Source organism: Cricetulus griseus, chromosome 7 (genome assembly GCF_003668045.3).
Source record: "Cricetulus griseus strain 17A/GY chromosome 7, alternate assembly CriGri-PICRH-1.0, whole genome shotgun sequence".
NCBI lineage: Eukaryota > Metazoa > Chordata > Mammalia > Rodentia > Cricetidae > Cricetulus > Cricetulus griseus.
In genome coordinates, this window is record NC_048600.1 from 78023716 (window position 1) to 78040596 (window position 16881).

Sequence of the window (16881 nt, forward strand, 5' to 3'; positions counted from 1 at the left end):
AAGGCTTGTGAGTGCCCTCATCCAATACAGCAGGTCACTCACACCTACCACACCTTGGCACAGTAGGACAATCTCCCAACTCAGCAGGCAGTGCACCAGAGAAATGGCTTGAATACACAGATACCCACATTTCCTGAGCAAAGGCAGATAGCACTAAAAAACCAAGGCCAGAACGCATGACACTGGTACTGTGGTTTCAGAACTCTCAAGAGAACATCTTTTTGAGAAATGGTCCCCTTTACAGATGCTGCCTCCACGTTTGCTTCCTGGCCACAGAAATGTAAGATCAAGGATGTGAACTGATGATCACTATTCCTCTAAATTACTATGTGAGAGAAATCCAACACCACAAAGAAACTGTCCAGACAGGTTTAGTTACCACAGATTAACTTTTAAACATCAAAATATTGGCAAATGAAAAGAAGCAAATCACACACACACACACACACCAGGACTGACTATAATGTATAAAGAATCCTTGCAAACAGGAGGACAGACAGAAAAGAAGGCTGGAAGACAAGTGGGTTGTGATCAGTAAAACAACAAGTCACCAACAAACATGAACAATCATAAGGAGTTTTAAATATAAAACAAGTTTATGTGCCAATTTTTACATATTTTTGCACATTATTTATAATATTACAGCATTAGCCAGAAATAACAGGTGAAGGTGTGGTAGGCTGGCCACTCAGGTCACAGCATCACCTGGTAAACATTTCAGGGAAATCCACCAATCAAAAGCTCTGAAAGTATGCATATCTTCTCCCAAGAGACACTTGCATGTATCTGCCCTGGAGAATCACCACAGATAAAAGACAAAGATACTCCTTACAGCACCATCTACCACGTTGATAATGAAATGAAAACTACCAGGAGAGAGGGAAGTAAATAACTGTGTTACAGCTATGCAGTGGCATGCCATCTGCTCTGTCTCACTCTAATAAGGCTTGGTGGGGAGAAAGAGAGGACAACAGGTGGGTGAATATACACAAAGTACATAATATGCATGTGAAATGCCACAATGAAGCCCATTAGCTTGAATAATTAATAAAATATTAATTTTTTAATTAATTTAAGCTTGAATAAAAACACGAAAAGGGTTTACTTCTAGGGACCTACCTTTTAGAAATAAACACACACAAAGATGTATAAATGATGGGGGAAGGTCCTTCTATAGACTGTGGCTATATGTTCCTCTTATTGGTTGATAAATAAAGCTGGCAGGCAGGATATAGTTAGGCAGGAAGTATAGGTGGGGCTAGGAGAATGCTGGGAAGAGAAACTCAGAGTTGCCAGGGAGACGCCATGTAGCCACTAGGAAGGTAGGATGCCTGGGCATTCTTCGGTAAGCCAAACCATGTTGAGATACATAGATTTATAGAAATGTGTTAATAATTAAAAGATAGCTAGCCAATAAGAAGCTTGAGCCAATGGCCAAACAGTTATAATTAATGTAAGCCTCTGTGTGTGGGACTAAATGGCTGAGAGACTGGAGGGGACAGAAACCTCTAACTACATGTGAACATGGTATTAAAAATTATCAAATATCCTGTACGTACATTATCACAGCATAATAGTAATTAACTTTCCTTGAACATTAACTAGGTGTGGTAGTAAATTGTTCATCTGAATTATTTCTTATAAATTTTACAATAATCCTCAAAGATGGACTTGCTTCCATTTTATAGCTGAAACCAAGCCTTTAAGACATCAAAAAAGTGTCAATAATTGTATAGCCAATATATTACAAATGAGGGATTCCAGCTCAGTCAGTCAAACTCTATAACCTAGACTGCTAACTTTAGACAGAGTATACACAGGTATGGGCTAAAAACTGTACAGAGTTGCTAGATGACTCAAATGGAGCTCTTTATATAGTATTTTCTATCTTTTAAAACAAATTGGTTCTTTTTATGTGTATGTATGTTCGTGCACACAAATGTGTGTGTGTGTGTGTGTGTGTGTGTGTGTGTGTGTGTGTGTGTGTGTGAGTGTGAATATATGCCATTTGCATGCTGGTTCCAACAGAGGTCAGAAAAGGACATTACACCCCCTAGAACTGGAGATAGAGGCAATTGTGAGGTACCCAGTGTGGGTTCTAGGATTTGGTCTCAGGTCTCAGGCCCACTGGAACAGCAGCAAGTGCTCTTAACCACTGAGCCATCTGACCAGCCCTCTTATTTTATATTTTTGTCCTAAGAAAAACAAAACAAAACAAAAACAATCTAACCAAAATCAGAGTAATTCTCATACAAAAATATGAGTATGCTATTAAATTCTACAAGCTAATTTACCAAAATCTATAAAATGACGGTTATTTTGACATGGTAAAATTATAAGAGCATTTCAATCTTTTTTTTTTTTTGATAGTTACATAACCATAACTTAAGATTTAAGAAGTATTACTGCCCACTATTCAAAATGTAACTCTCAAGAGATCCCTCTAACTCTGCAAGCAGAATGGTATTACTGTGGGAGCCTGGGAGTTGCTTGGTACAGCTAACACCAGAGACCACAGTAAGCCACACAAAACAATCTAAAATGAACCAGTGCCGTTTCTACTTTTCTTTGACTAAAAAGCAGCATTTGGGACTGTGGGGAAGGTCTCCTCACTGTGGTATCTATCAGCTCTAGCAATAGCTTCATCTATTGGTTCTAGTAAACAATGTATTTAGTGTGCTGGCCTTGGGAAATGTAATTTTTCAGCACAGATGTTCATCAGGAAAAGTCCTACTTTTTATTGACCTATATTCAGTCTAAACTCAGTTGAGTCACTGTACCCTCTTATGATCAGAATCCAAATAAAATTTCCTTACTCTGGTGTGGTCCCGGCAACAAACTGCAAAAACATTATTGTTAATAGCTCAGCTGGTGGGGGGGGGGGAGGCTCAAGGGAGGCCTATTACTCCTTAATAAACTCAGTTTTACTTTCTTACACACACACACACACACACACACACACACACACACACACACACACACACACACACACACACACAAACTTACTTCTTCAAGTGACATTCACACCAGCAAAGGTTTGGCCCATGTCCTGGTAGAAGTGTCAAGGATTCCGGATGCAGCTAGACTACCCTCCTACAAAGGAAATCTAAGTCTGATCAGTACATGGCCCTTCCTTGGCATATTACAGCTACATAGGAAGCACAGAAAAGACTCATTCTATAATGTGACTGCTGGCTCTCAAAAATTCCTGCCTCAGCTGCCATTAGTTAGAAATGAATTATCTAAGATGTTAAAAGTCCAAGAGAAATCAATTTACATATATCAGGGATCTACTTAAAGAAGCATTCCTGCTGACTCCAGGCTGTATGAATTCAAGTAATAAACCAAAGAGGAAAGTACAAGGTCAGTCAGATGAGAGGGCTAAGGGTCACAAAGGGTGCTACTTCTTTAAATGAAATAAGCAGAAGGAAATGGCTTTAATTCAATTAGTCACATGGGATAAATAAAATCATATGAGAGAAATTTACGACCCCAGGTCTCTTCCATCTGTGGCTGTAGGTGAGGAGGTAACCCCCTTTCCTTGGAACATCTTGCTTTTGAATGCCTCTCTTGTGTGGTCCCAGGTTCTGCCCAGCTGCCTTTCCTGTGGTCAGCTGTCCTACCCGCCAGTTCTGGCTCTCAAGAAATGAACTTTCCCTACCACCAGTCAGACCAACATGTCTGGGACTGAGTCTTATGCCTGGGTCGGGCCTCCATGAGGTTTCTGAGGTGTGCCCTGATCACCCGCACCCAGTGTTACACATCAAACATTCAGATCTCTGGGACGTGTCCTAAACCCAGGGAACCTGAGTCCCCAGCTTTAACCAGCATGCCGTCAATGCTCCTTACCCTTTGACACTAGGGAGCCAGTGTACCCCTGCACACCAAAGAATAATTAAGATATTACCTGCTTAAGATTCCAGACTCAGGTCTTACATATTAAATCCTGCTGTATCTGCAATGCCAACTCAGATATACAACCACATAAGCCACATAAAAGGAAAAACAGTACAATAGCCAGAATAGAGGAAAGTTGTAGTGAAACAATCCTGACCTTAAATTAGTCACCCTTTATTTGTTACTAATGAAATACTCATTGGATAAACTTTAAAAAATGAAGTAGATTACTCAAAGCAGCTCCTGTAAGCATTTAGAAGAGACACTACTTGCCATTTCCTGACTTACCAGGTAGTGGACACTGACTTCCTGAACTTTTCCAGTCAGGCTTCTGAGTGGTCCTCCTGCACCTGCAGTGTGGTTCAAGTCCTTCCTGTGGAGAGAAGTCTGCACCTCTGCCTGTGACAGAGCCCTTTCTTGCTTCCCCTCCTTGACCATCTGTTTCCTTGCAGGGTTATTACAGGCCTTATGGAAGAACTAGATAGAAGGATTATCTTAAGGAATTTTGCCCTGGGCCCTCTGCTCGGCTTGCCCTACCTACCACCCCCAACACCTGTTCTTTTCTGTGACCACAATGATAACTCCATCTGAAGACCCCTAGTTCCTCCAGAAAAGAATACCACTGGACCCTATCCTTTGAAGCAACTTGCCCAAAGAATTTTCCTAAATCAAACTCATCTTTCATCTTTCCCCCATACCTTTTTTTTTTTTTTTTTTTTTTTTACAAGACAGGGTCTCACTATATAACACTGGCTGACCTTTAACTCAGAGATCAGCCTGTCTCAGCCTCACAAGTACTGAAATTAAAGGTGCAACTGGGGGGCCAGTAACACCTTATTTAAGGATACAGGCATAACAGGACTTCGAGCCATGTCATCTTATTGTGAGAAATGTCATCCATTTCTAGTGAAATGGATACTAGAAAACACTAAATCCTTACAGACTGAACAAACATACACGCATATCACAGGAGCCTTGAACTAAGACTTTATGACATGTGGCAGTCAGCCCTTGCTAACCATAAGACAGGACCCATCTGGACTCACCAAATGGAAAAGGTAAGTGGGACAGAGTAAAATAAAACAACAAAGTATCACAAACACTAACCCAAAGAATGTGACAGAGACACTTTCAATGAGCATGACTGGTGGTAAGATGACTTTTCTCTGTAATTAATTGGATGGAAGAAAGGGCTACTTTGCTCAGGTCACAGTGACAGAATTCTGGGCATAGCACTTCTGGGCAGAGGAGCTACTTTGTTCAGTTTGGTGGATTCTTTTAGCTCACAGTTTTGTGGCCAAAGAGGCAGGGCAGTGTTCATGATGGCAGTAATGGTTCAGGAGCCAGGGGCAGCTTGATTACATCCTAAGGCCAGTGAGCAAGCAGAGAGGATTCCAGCTAGCACAGGGCCAGGCTGTAACCCATAGAGCCCACCCACAGCAACCTTCTTCCTTCATGGAGGCCTACCTCCTAAAGGTCCCAATAACTTCCCAAGTAGTGCCACTGGCTGGAGACAAAGGATTGAAATAAATGAGCTTGTGGGAATCAATCATTTCACATCTAAACCGTAACATTCCTTGCCCCATAGGCTCGTGGCCATCTCATAATACAAAATGTACTCAGTCCAACTTCAAAAGTCCAAAATTGAGAATGGGAAGCTTACTGGAGCACAGTCCACAGCAGCTGAGTCACATCTGCCTAGGTATCCATCAGTGGAGAAGCAGATAAAGAAAATGTGTTAAGCATACATACAATGGAGTCTAAGCTATAAATAAGAATGAAATCTTGTTAGTCTGTAGGAAAACAGATGGGACCAGAGACTGTGTTAACTGAAATAAGCCAGACTAAGAAAGGCAAATGTCACATGTTTCCTCTCAGGAGATCTAGATACAAGACATATGTGAAAATAGAAACAGAACTATTTCGAGAAAGAAAGGAAAACAGTGGAGGGTGCAGGTGAGGGTAACAGGAGTATGAACACAGTTTGAGTGCAGTGTGCTACATCTTGGACCTGAGGCCTGGGCTCAGCTGATGGATGATCTGTGCATTGAGGCTGCCACTGTTGTCCATGTCACCCACCAGCACGGGGAAGGCCTCTGTGGGACTCAGCTGCTTCGTCCCCACATAGGTGACCCACACAGTTGCTGTGTGCAGCTGTATGCTGCAGAGGTGCGCTTTCAACTGATGATGCACAACTCAACACTGTCTGAAGCTTGGTTTTGGCTTAGCCTTCAGATTTAATGGCAATTAAGACACTTCAAACAGAAAGAAATCACAAAGTGACCATCTTTCTGTAAGAAACCTTCTAGAACTTGTTACCACTGTGGTTTAACAGTGCAACTCTTCAACAGAGTAAGTGCCCATGTGACACTAGCCCTCCCAGCATCTTCCCTACTTGATACCCAAGTCATATATCCATTTTCTGAATGTTCCAGGATGCAGCTGGGTTCTTGGTCTCTGTTCAGGCTCCTGCTGCTGCTGTTTCTAGTCCCCTCATCTCCCTGCCTAGTAAACCCTCAATTACCTATACAATCTGCATGGACAGAAACAATTCCCCTGGAATTACAATACATACTCAGTAGACATTTAAATATTTACCCATAACTCACCTTTCAGCAATTCCCATTCATAAGGAACATTGCTGGGTGGCTTTAATACATCATGCAATTAAAATTCTCAAATAATGGATTTATTATATTTCCTCCCTTACAGAGGTATAAATTATCTCAAAAAGGTGAAGAAAAGCCACCTAAAACCTTACTGGGAGTAAATGTCCAGCTAGGATCTCAAGACTAGAACCCAGTGCAGGCTTCCTAGAAAGGCCTGAAAGATATGACTAGAAGTGAGGTGGGCAAGTCAGTCTCCCATGGTAGCATGGAATAGGTAAGCTGAGATGCAAGAACTGGCTGTCACCACAATATATTGCCTTAGAAGCAGGGAGAGCTGGGACAGAAGGTAATATGTAGACACAAAGGCCTCTTGTGTAGATTAGAAAAAAATGGCTGGAAATGGTATCTCGGGAAATTAGCTAGCAGCTCTGAGTGACATGAAATGCAGTGGAGGTGGAGGAAGACAAAGGGACAATTAGGAGCTGCAGTAAAAAACAAAAACAAACAAACAAACAAACCAGGGGGTTGGAGAGATGGCTCAGTGGTTAAGAGTACTGACTGCTTTTCCAGAGGACCATGGTTCAGTTCCCAGCACCCATAAGGCTGCTCACAACCCTCTGTAACTCCAGTTCCAGGGGATTGGCTGCCCTCCTCTGGCCTGTGGACACCATGCATGCATTTGGCACACAGACATCCAGGCAGGCAAAATGCCTATTCACACAGAATTAGAAATAAATAAATCCCAAAAAGCAATGGCCCTGGATGTTCCCAACCCGAATTAGACTAGCAGTTGTAGAGGGAAAGCACATTTTAGAGGCACTGCAGAAGGTTCTCTTGGCTACACTCAGATGCTTGACTATAGCTGAAAGAGACTGGCTTCTCGGCTGAAGAGAGAATGAATACTGCTACTATTTCTGACAGAGATGGCATGATACGAGAAGTGGGCCAATCAGCAGGTTGGACGTGTTAAATGACACTGCACAAAGACCCTGCTGATGACAAAGGGCCACTTCTGAGGCTGACCTCTTGAAAGGTCCCACTTCTTAGGTGACATCTGTATGGCTATAACTTATTGATACCTGTTCTTAATATGTTAACAGCATGACACCCAGATCTCTTACAAAAAATCACTAAGCACAATGTTTTAGAGGTGAGGTGGGCTCTTGTTTGGCTAGAACAAAACATGCAGACAGGTCTCCATGCAGAATTAGATCCGTTCTGTTAGTTATACTACAGGATTCTTGGTAGACTCTACCACACTCTCTATGTCCATTCAACACCCCACCCCAGTTCCAGCAAAAAGAGAATTTTTTAAAGTGGGTTTGGTCACTAAGGAAAGAAGTTGTCAAGTTCATATCCTTCACGCTAGATTTTTCATGTCTGCACCTTTAAAGACAAATGAAACCATTCTTTCCACCACCCTTTTCTATGCTCACGCTTCATTTCTGTTCAGCCAATGAGACTCTACTTGCCACTTTCTGCCTTCAAAGAGCACATGATTTAACCTGATAACAGCTTGCCATACTATCCTTTCACTTTCATCTAAGAAGAACAGGGCACAGGTCTCCAGTCTACAGGTACCAGAATACTCTTAAACCAGCTGTCACAGAGCTGTATCTAATTCTAGCTATCAGATGACACACAACTATGATGTGCCTGACTCCCAGGTCAGTCCATACAATAAGCAACACTATTATGGGCTAATACCCAACTGGATGTAAGAAGACTGGATCTAATACTGGAATTAGAAGGGGAAATACTTCAAAACATCCTTGGGGTAATCTAGTCTATAGCCCAACATACATAGGATAACCCCAGAGGTCCCACAGGGAACAGAACGAAGAGTAAAGAAAGTCCCCACGGTCATTGTAGGCTTAAGACTACATAGCACAGTGCAGCTTCCTGAACTCAGGTACTGCATTTTAAAAGCACAGTGGCTGTAAACATAGTAAGAATAAGGAAATAGGAAGGATAAATGTCTCCTTTAATTCACATGTAATCAATTTGGGCATAAAGGTTACATTGTAAGACAATCCACAATCCTGCAGAAACAGAATTCAGAATATTCCAAGTGAGAATCCAAATTAGAGGAAAGAAAAATGTTGAGTTTCAAAGTTGGATGGAGGTAATAAATACAGCTCAGGACAAATACAAAATAGTCTCAGAAAACTAGGTACCTGTGAGTTTGATCTTGGACAGTCGAGCCAAAATGCTGGGCAGATCGTCAGCGTGGAGCTTCATCTCTTTCCACTGCTTTTCTTCCTTTGTCTCTTTGGCCATGTCTAGAGGACGTTCCACTATGGAGGCAGCCTCCAACTCCATCAACTCCTCATCTGGCTTCCTGGACAAAGGCAGGCTGGGGACTGAGAAAGATGGCAGCTCATCCACTTCTGCTCTAGCCTGCCCTGAAGACATGTGTTCAAGGAATGGAGAAGCCGATGGCTCTGGCTTTGGTTTGACTTGCTGGCTAAGGCCTCTGTGAAGCTGTGTGACATACTAGACAGACAGACAGACAGACAGACAGCATGCGTTACTAAAAACAAGGATGCTGCTTGACAGCTTTTACCCCTTAGAAGAGCTTCCTACAACTTTAACATATGTTAACACAGCATGCAACTACAATGTGTGCAACACTGACGTTAGCACTAAAAGATACAGAGATAAAATTAATGTGCTGCCTATGGTTTTAAATTTGTGGTTTACAAAAATCTAGGAATCTAAGTTCCTGTCAAAGAAGAAACATCTGTTATCCACTGACTTTCCTGAAGGCTGAACTTTCTACTCTAAATACAATGAAACATCTATAGATAGCCAAGGTCAGCTATTGACTACCTGAGCTCTTAAGCAAACATCTTAAGGGAAACTCACTGGAAGGCTAACTGGGCCACTCGAGTGAGAGTGTGGGATGAGGAAAGAACTCCAGTTTTAGAGTCAGTCCCTATCACTGATGGGCAAAAACTAGTAATTACTAGTAACATTATGCAGACCCTTATTTTTCATATTAATATATATTTCTTCACAACAGTATTTAAAGACAGGTCTTTATTTATAACTCTTTTATTTATAGATGAGGACACCAAACTTCTAAAATTGACAAAACCAATACACTGGATTTTAGTAAGATTTAACATTAAGTTTTAAGTTAAAGTAGGTATTTTAAGTGGAAGGATGAGATGTTTCTAAATAGAACATTAGACTATGATTTGCTACTCTTTCATAGCAGCACTGTGAATTTCCAGCTGTATTACTATTCTATGACCCTTTTCTAGAAGATGGAGTCATCATGTTGTCACACTCTCATAGTGTATCAACGTAGATACAGGCCTGTAAGAACTACACCATCAGTGCCACTGTAAAAGCACTGGCAAATTACAAAATTACTATTTTAGTCTACTCAGAAATAGTGTGTGTGTTCACATGTAGTGAGGATACAAACACAAGTCATATGTCAACCTTCAGTGTCTCTCCTCAGGAACCATACATCTTTTTTATTTTTAAGATTTATTATTTGTTATGTATAGAGTATTCTGTATGCATGCATGCCTATAGGGCATCAGATCTTATTATAGACAGTTGTGAGCCACCATGTAGTTGCTAGGAATTATACTCAGGACCTCTGGAAAAACATCCAGTGCTCTTAACCTCTGAGCCATCTCTCCAGCCCAATATATCTTACTTTCTGAGACAGTCTCTTGGTGGACTCTGGCACTCAGCTGGCCAGGCCCCTAAGTTCGCCTCATCAGAACTGAGGTAACTAGTGTATGCATACTACCACACTTAGCTTTTATGTTGGTTCTGGGGATCAAACAGAGTCTCCTGGTGGCAAAGCAAGCACTTTACTGACTGAGCCATTCTCCAGTCCCTCAGAAGTATTTTTAAAGACTTTTCAAATCCATCAATGGTCTAGGAAAATAACAGGATCACCCCCACCATTAAACAACTACTTCTGTATTACTGACATATTTACAGAACTCCAAAGAATGTCTAAAAGATACATCACACAAGTTCAGCTTTTCCTAATTTTAGACTGGACAAAATATGCCATAAGTTTTCAATCTTTCTCCAAACTTAATCAACAAATTCAAGATCACATATTTAACATCAAATGCCAGAATTATTCTGATTTCAGTTAAGAATAATCAAAACAAGAGATTAAGCTTTTGGATAAACTCAAGAGAACACTAAATAAAAGCCCCTCTCAAACAGTACTTCCTAAAACTGTCTTCTGAAAGGAATCTCTGCAGGTCCCTCACCCAGAGAAAAGCAGAGGCAGAAAGCAACTGAAGGAAGGCTTCCTTCTACTTACCATGCGCTTGAGGAAGCTTAGGTGCTGGGCCATAACCCACTGATTATTGACATTCCTGAAAAGATGCGCGACCCTGTGTGGCAATCCCTGTATAGCTCTTCTCTCTAGATACCAGATGCATCCTCCCACCGAGCCTGCAACAGGGAGACAAAGAGAAGAAGACATGTTGAAATGCCAGCTGCTCACTCAATAGTGCCTACATCAAAGCCAAGCAAGATGCTGTTGTGAGGGGCTGGTCTCCAAAGCACCTCTGATTCCAACCTGGGAATCAGTGCCACTCATCAGCACCAGGCTTAGGTCAGGGATGGGAAACATCACTTTCACATCATTATGCTTATAAGAATTCAGGAGACTACTATACTGTGGATGTTTCTAAGAAGAAAAAAACAAAACAATGACTTCACTTTTTATAAAGTAGAAAAGACAGAGCCCATCCTTTCTCACTGAATGCCGGTAAACTAAAATGAAGGTTTACATTTCCTTTACACAGTTAAGATAGCTACAGGGAAGTGAAAATGACTTTCAGTAAAATATGACTGTCAGCCCAGTTAGGAATGTTAATCTCTTTATTAAACCTCTCAGATCAATGAATTCCGAGCTTGTCTCAGGCATCATCCTTGTCTAGCATGTGACAGTATATAGACAGCGGTTATCCCCTCGCTTACCCTCGAGGTCCCAGCTGATCTTTTCTAAAGTGTGTCCTCTCATGGCTTCCAAGACCTAAAGTTTCTCTATGCTCTGTTTTCTGCTTCTTAGTTTCCTAGTGGGCTCCAATTTTCTATGTATTATGTAGTTACTTCCACGGAATTTAATATTCCCTCCTAGAGGAAAGCTTGCAATACTCGAGAAGCTAACAAACCTACAGGGCTCTGGAAGCTTAGAAAGTTTCAATATGGAGAAGGCCTCCTCCCTGGGGTTATATAAGCAGTAAAACAGTGGGAAGGTAAGACACGAAGGTTACACCTGTCCCTCTTTCTATTCCTACTGAAAGATTACTATGCGCTTATATTGGAGCAGAGTAATTGCAGTTAGAATGACACAAGTCATCCTGCCTTTATGCATCTCCTTTCTTTTCCACCCCACATTTCATAGATTGTACCCCTTAAACCTCTCTAAAAGCACCACTTCTGGGGACCAAGTGCTCAAATGTTTGTGCCTATATTCAAACCACCACACCCAGCACATATTACTAACACAAACCTGCACATCTACTTTCTCACAGCAATCCTGCCTCATGACTTTCCAACTAAGCACACCACACACACTGGATCAACTTTATTTACACTGCTTCCTTGTATGCAATCTTCTCTCTACCTATTAAAGTTTTAGTCCCTTTCACTATTCTATCATGTTATATTATGTTTTATGATGTCACTTATTATTTTTAAATTTTTTAGTCTTCTTTGATATAATATATTCTGACCAGTTTCCTCCTCCTCCTTTTTCTCCTCCTAGTCCCCTCACTCCACCCCCACCCCTCCCCCAGATCCACTCCCCCACCATTTCCCTCCAGAAAAGAGCAGGCGCCCCAGGGATACAAACCAACCATGGCATAACAAGCTACATTAAGACTAGGCACATCCCCTCATATTAGGCTGAATGATGTAACCCAGTAGGAGGAAAAGGGTCCCAAGAGCAGGCAAAAGAGTCAGAAATAGCCCCTGCTCACACTGCTGGGAATCCCACAAGAACACCAAGCTATATATATACAACCATAACATGTATGCAGAGGACCTAGGTCAGCCCCATACAGGCTCCCTGATTGTCACTTCAGTCCTCTGTGAGCCCTGGTTAGCTGATTCTGTGGGACATGTTCTTGTGGTGCCCTTGACCCTCTGGCTCCTACAAACCTTTCTCCCTCTTCCACAGGATTCACCAGCTTCCCAAATGTTTGGCTGTGGGTCTCTGGATCTGATGACAGAACTTCTTTTTAATGATTTAGTTCTTTCTATGTGCATGTGTGTATGGAGTTTCGCCTGTGTGTCTGTGTGAGAGTGTCAGATCCCTGGAGGTAGTTACAGCCAGTTTTAAGCTACTGTGTAGGTGCTGGGAATTGAACCCAGGTCTTCTGGAACAACAGTGTTCTTAACTGCTGAGCCATCACTTCTTAATGCAGACTGTTACCACCTGTTGTAGAATGCAGCTCTCTGAACAAAGCAGCCTCCATCTTCACCAGACCAGCTATGCCTGCTTGCAAAAGTCTATCAGGAACCAGGTTGCTAGCTGTTGACATTCCCTTATAGGCAAGGGTTGGGGAGGGGTTGGACTCTCACCTGAAATTCCAGCCACTCCTTACAACCATTTGTTTGCAATGCTGCCTTAACTGCATATGGCCTCAGGGCTCAGATATGCTGGAGTAATAGGCTGGGGAACGTTTTGCTGAAGGAGCGCCATTGATGTGGCTACAGAGAAGCCATCATCCACACTGGGTACAAACTTGCAAGTGCGACTGCTTTGAGACCCCCCTACTCCTGCCAGTAATCCCTCACCCATTCTGTATAAAAGCAACCCAACAAAAACATTGGTTCCCTAGGTTGAACTTTGGTGGAATCATAATTTGGTTTTTCATTAGGACCGTATGATGAGGAGGTAGGCACTGTTTCCATCTCCCCAAGGAAAGAATTCTCAAAACACCATCATCATAGTGTTTAATTCTTTCATGGCAGTCTCTCCTTTAGTCACCTCTGCTACCACAGCGACTGGAGACTTGCCAGATAATAAAGTAAAATGATGTTTAGTGACTGACAAGCCCAGGTAGCCTTCCTGAACTGTGAGAGTGAGCCCTGCCTCTAGAAATACAAGGCCATTATCTTAAAGTAGAGGTGAGCCAACTGGCACCAAAATCATATCCTCAAACCACAATTATGACACGATCACTTTCAAATGGATAGATACATGTTTGCCTTAGAACCACTTTGGAAATCCTTTCAAGATTAGGTGGGCCAAGCTGAAATTTTACAGAATGGCAGTAACAACAACCAGTGTGCAGGGGGTGGGGTTGGGAGGACAGTTTGGGAACTGTATTTGTAAATGATGCCAACACTTGGTTTAGACAAAGTATGTCATGTGTGCATGAACAAATACCTAGAAAGCTATTTCAGGCCTAGGTAAGCACATGTAGACCTTAAGATATCCAGGGCTTACCACAGATACCTTAAGAATCTGGAGAGATGAGATGATCCTAACACCACTACTCACTGTTATCACTAGACTGTGTCTGCAGGGCTTTTAAAATCAGCTAAGGAGATAAGTTGCTTGAAAGTTCCTGAAGCTTATTTAATGGAAATGAAAACCATTTGAACTAGTTACCTAACAAACTTCATGATCCTTTCTCTGTCAACTTTTCCTATCACATTTCTGAGTGGGATATTTATAGATTCACATGGATGGAGCAGATTTTTCTGAAGATATGCTCAATTTTAGAAAGTAAGCTATTAGTTCCCTCTATTCCGACACTCCAGAGACCGATCCTGGGACAGGAGGTCACATGCAACCTATCTCTTACACTGTGGGTCTCAGGAGTCAAAATAGAATTGTCCTATAAGGAGCTGAAATATAGAACAGGAAGGTAGAAAGACAGGCTTCTCTGAGGAACATCCACAGGAGAAGCTTCCATACAGAGAGGACAGTCGAGCAATAAGAGGAGACCAGCCCTCTAAAAGAGTGCCAAGGGTCAGGATCAAGGAACACTCACAGCAGGAATGACACAAAGTAACAAAGAAGTGACTCCAAAAGGACTCATAGTCCAAAAATAAAAATAAAACCAGCAAAATAACCCACAGACTTTCAGTATGGAAAATGGCAGCCATAGAAAAACAGAAGTATCCAAGGAGTCCCCGTTACTTATCCCCCTGCTTCAACAATTGCCAAATACCTTGCCTCTTCTGCCCTCCCTTCCACTTGCTGTCCTATTGTATGAGCCAGAAGGGATCTCTGAGATCATCCCACTCAGTTACCTCATTTATATACAAGTAAATGTTTTGTTATAGAAAAGCTGAATGATCTGCACTGAGATCACACAGACTTGGGGGAGAAAAAAAACTTCCTAGAACCACCCTGATTAACACTGCTGGCCAGACACTGTGGGCAGCTTGTATGTGACAATGAGGCCTACAGAATATTTCTGTGATGTGAGAAGGTAGTTCTTACTTTCTACTGCCTTGTTTCAAATATGACCAACTAGTCGTCATCCATGGATACGAACAACAAAACCAATCTCCTCTTAATATTTCTACCAGAAAAATCCCATTCATTCACAAATGGCTGAGCATCCACCAATATACATAGGAACTGTTCTGGCTATGAGGGATACAGCGGTGAATTAAACAGACAGACAATCTCTACCTTCACAAAGTATGTATCTAATTAGGAGAAACATTCTAAATTGATGTGCATCTGTAGCGCGTGTGTGAACAATTACAACGTGAGCTAACCACGATAAATTAATGTGATATGAGAAAAGAAGGATAAAGGTTCCTATTTTAGGTAGAGTGCAGAGGGTGGTTGGATTCTCTGAAAAGGTAAGATATGAGACCTGTTCACGAATTTGCGATAAAACATTTGTCAAAAGTCCTTTTAATTGAAAGAGCCATACTGAGGGTACAGAGCTAAGTCTCAATGGGATTCAGTCTGCAGTTATCATTATCACGATTATGACCGTGACACTTCAAGCGGGAAGGCAGCTCCTTAACGGGGGCAGGTGCGTCTCTTGTCATTACAAGGCAGAAGCTAGCAACCGCGGCTCCCATATGTCCGGGGCTTGTGGAGTCGCCCGGGTTACCCTGCCCTCCAGCTCGCACTATCTGAAACAGCCAGAAAGAAGCACGAGACACCAAACGTTACAGACGCCCTGGCCTGTACAAAACTGGTCCACATCTCCGTGGCCTCGTCCCTTCAGGCTACCCCAAAGGTCACCTCCCTTGCCAGGTGACAAGCCAAGGGCTTCCAAGGTTGCAGCCAGCCGGAACCACTGTGTCGCGCGTGGCAAAAAGGAAAGAATTCTCCCACGACCGTGCCAGATCTGGTACAATACCTGTGAGGAGGCGCGAGGAAAGGGTGTGCGGGGACGCAGCCATAACGCACCGGTGCAGCTGTCCCCTGGATTCTCGTGTCCTCTCACCTCACCGGCCCCTGGGCGCCGCCATCTTGCTAGCCCGGCCTATGAGCGAGGCGGGACTTCCTGTTCGTCACTTCCGGCTCCCAGGGGACGCTGAAAGTTTGTCTGCTGGAGCTTGTGGAGGTGCAGAGGTGATGTCTTTCTTCACCTGCTCCTCAGGTGCTCGGGGTGGAGACTGTGTGAACGGATGCTCTCTCCTGGGGGCAGAATCGCTGGCCCATGCGGGCGGAAGGACGCGTCGTGGCGGGGTTAGGGCTGTGGAGTCGGTTCCAGCCGAGTAGTCCTCCGTGCTTGAGAGAATTGAAGCCTCCTGAATTGTCATCCAGGCTGATATTGCACAGCCTCCGGCTTCTCGTGTTAGGGTTTGGTAAGTAAAAGAACGAGGAAGAAAGGAACTCCTTAAAAAGAAGAGCGAAACCTGCCTTTCAAGGACAGCTTGTGTCTGCTTTTGGCGATGAGGTGAGATCCCTGTGGTTCACCTCAGGTGCTAGGCAAGAGACCGGAGAGTCGCCAATTGTGTAAGAACACGCCCTCTACCTCTGCAATAAGAGGTGGTCAGCCTGATAGGGATTTAGGTAAAAGCGCCACGGAATGAGGTTAACATTTCTGTGAGGCTGGCTTTCTGAAGAAAGGCTTCGAAGGGCCAACTTGCTGCTCACTGGGAGGAACTGTGAGCCTTTTCCAGCTTACAAGGAAGACAGAGCAGAGAATGGGATTGGTTCTTTGTGGCCAGTCAGAGTTCATCACGGTGTCCCCATCAAAGTAATGTTAAACTAAGAAAGAAGAGAACGGATCCTGGAGAGTGACTGTAAAGTCAATTAAAAACTGTGTTCAACGCACTGTTTTGCAAGCACTTTGAACATGGCCTGTTCTGTGAAATATCATCAAGTGCAAGCCTTAAACACACAAACCAAGTGCACAATTTGGAGTTACAGTCATACCAACAGCGTTTG

The 16881-nt window shown here is 42.9% G+C and overlaps 1 protein-coding gene across 1 annotated transcript in view; it reads right to left on the bottom strand.

Moving 5' to 3' along the window:
* LOC100764018 (protoheme IX farnesyltransferase, mitochondrial) overlaps window positions 1-15998 on the bottom strand; it is a 112939-nt gene extending 96941 nt beyond the window's left edge. Inside the window, exons 1-3 of the mRNA XM_027427153.2 lie at window positions 15845-15998; window positions 10813-10946; window positions 8684-9002 (exon numbers count right to left, since the gene is read on the bottom strand). Coding sequence (XP_027282954.1) covers window positions 8684-9002; window positions 10813-10946; window positions 15845-15887 — 496 coding nt within the window. The 5' untranslated portion in view covers window positions 15888-15998. The remainder of the gene's footprint in view (window positions 1-8683; window positions 9003-10812; window positions 10947-15844) is intronic.
* Window positions 15999-16881: the final 883 nt, after the last annotated feature.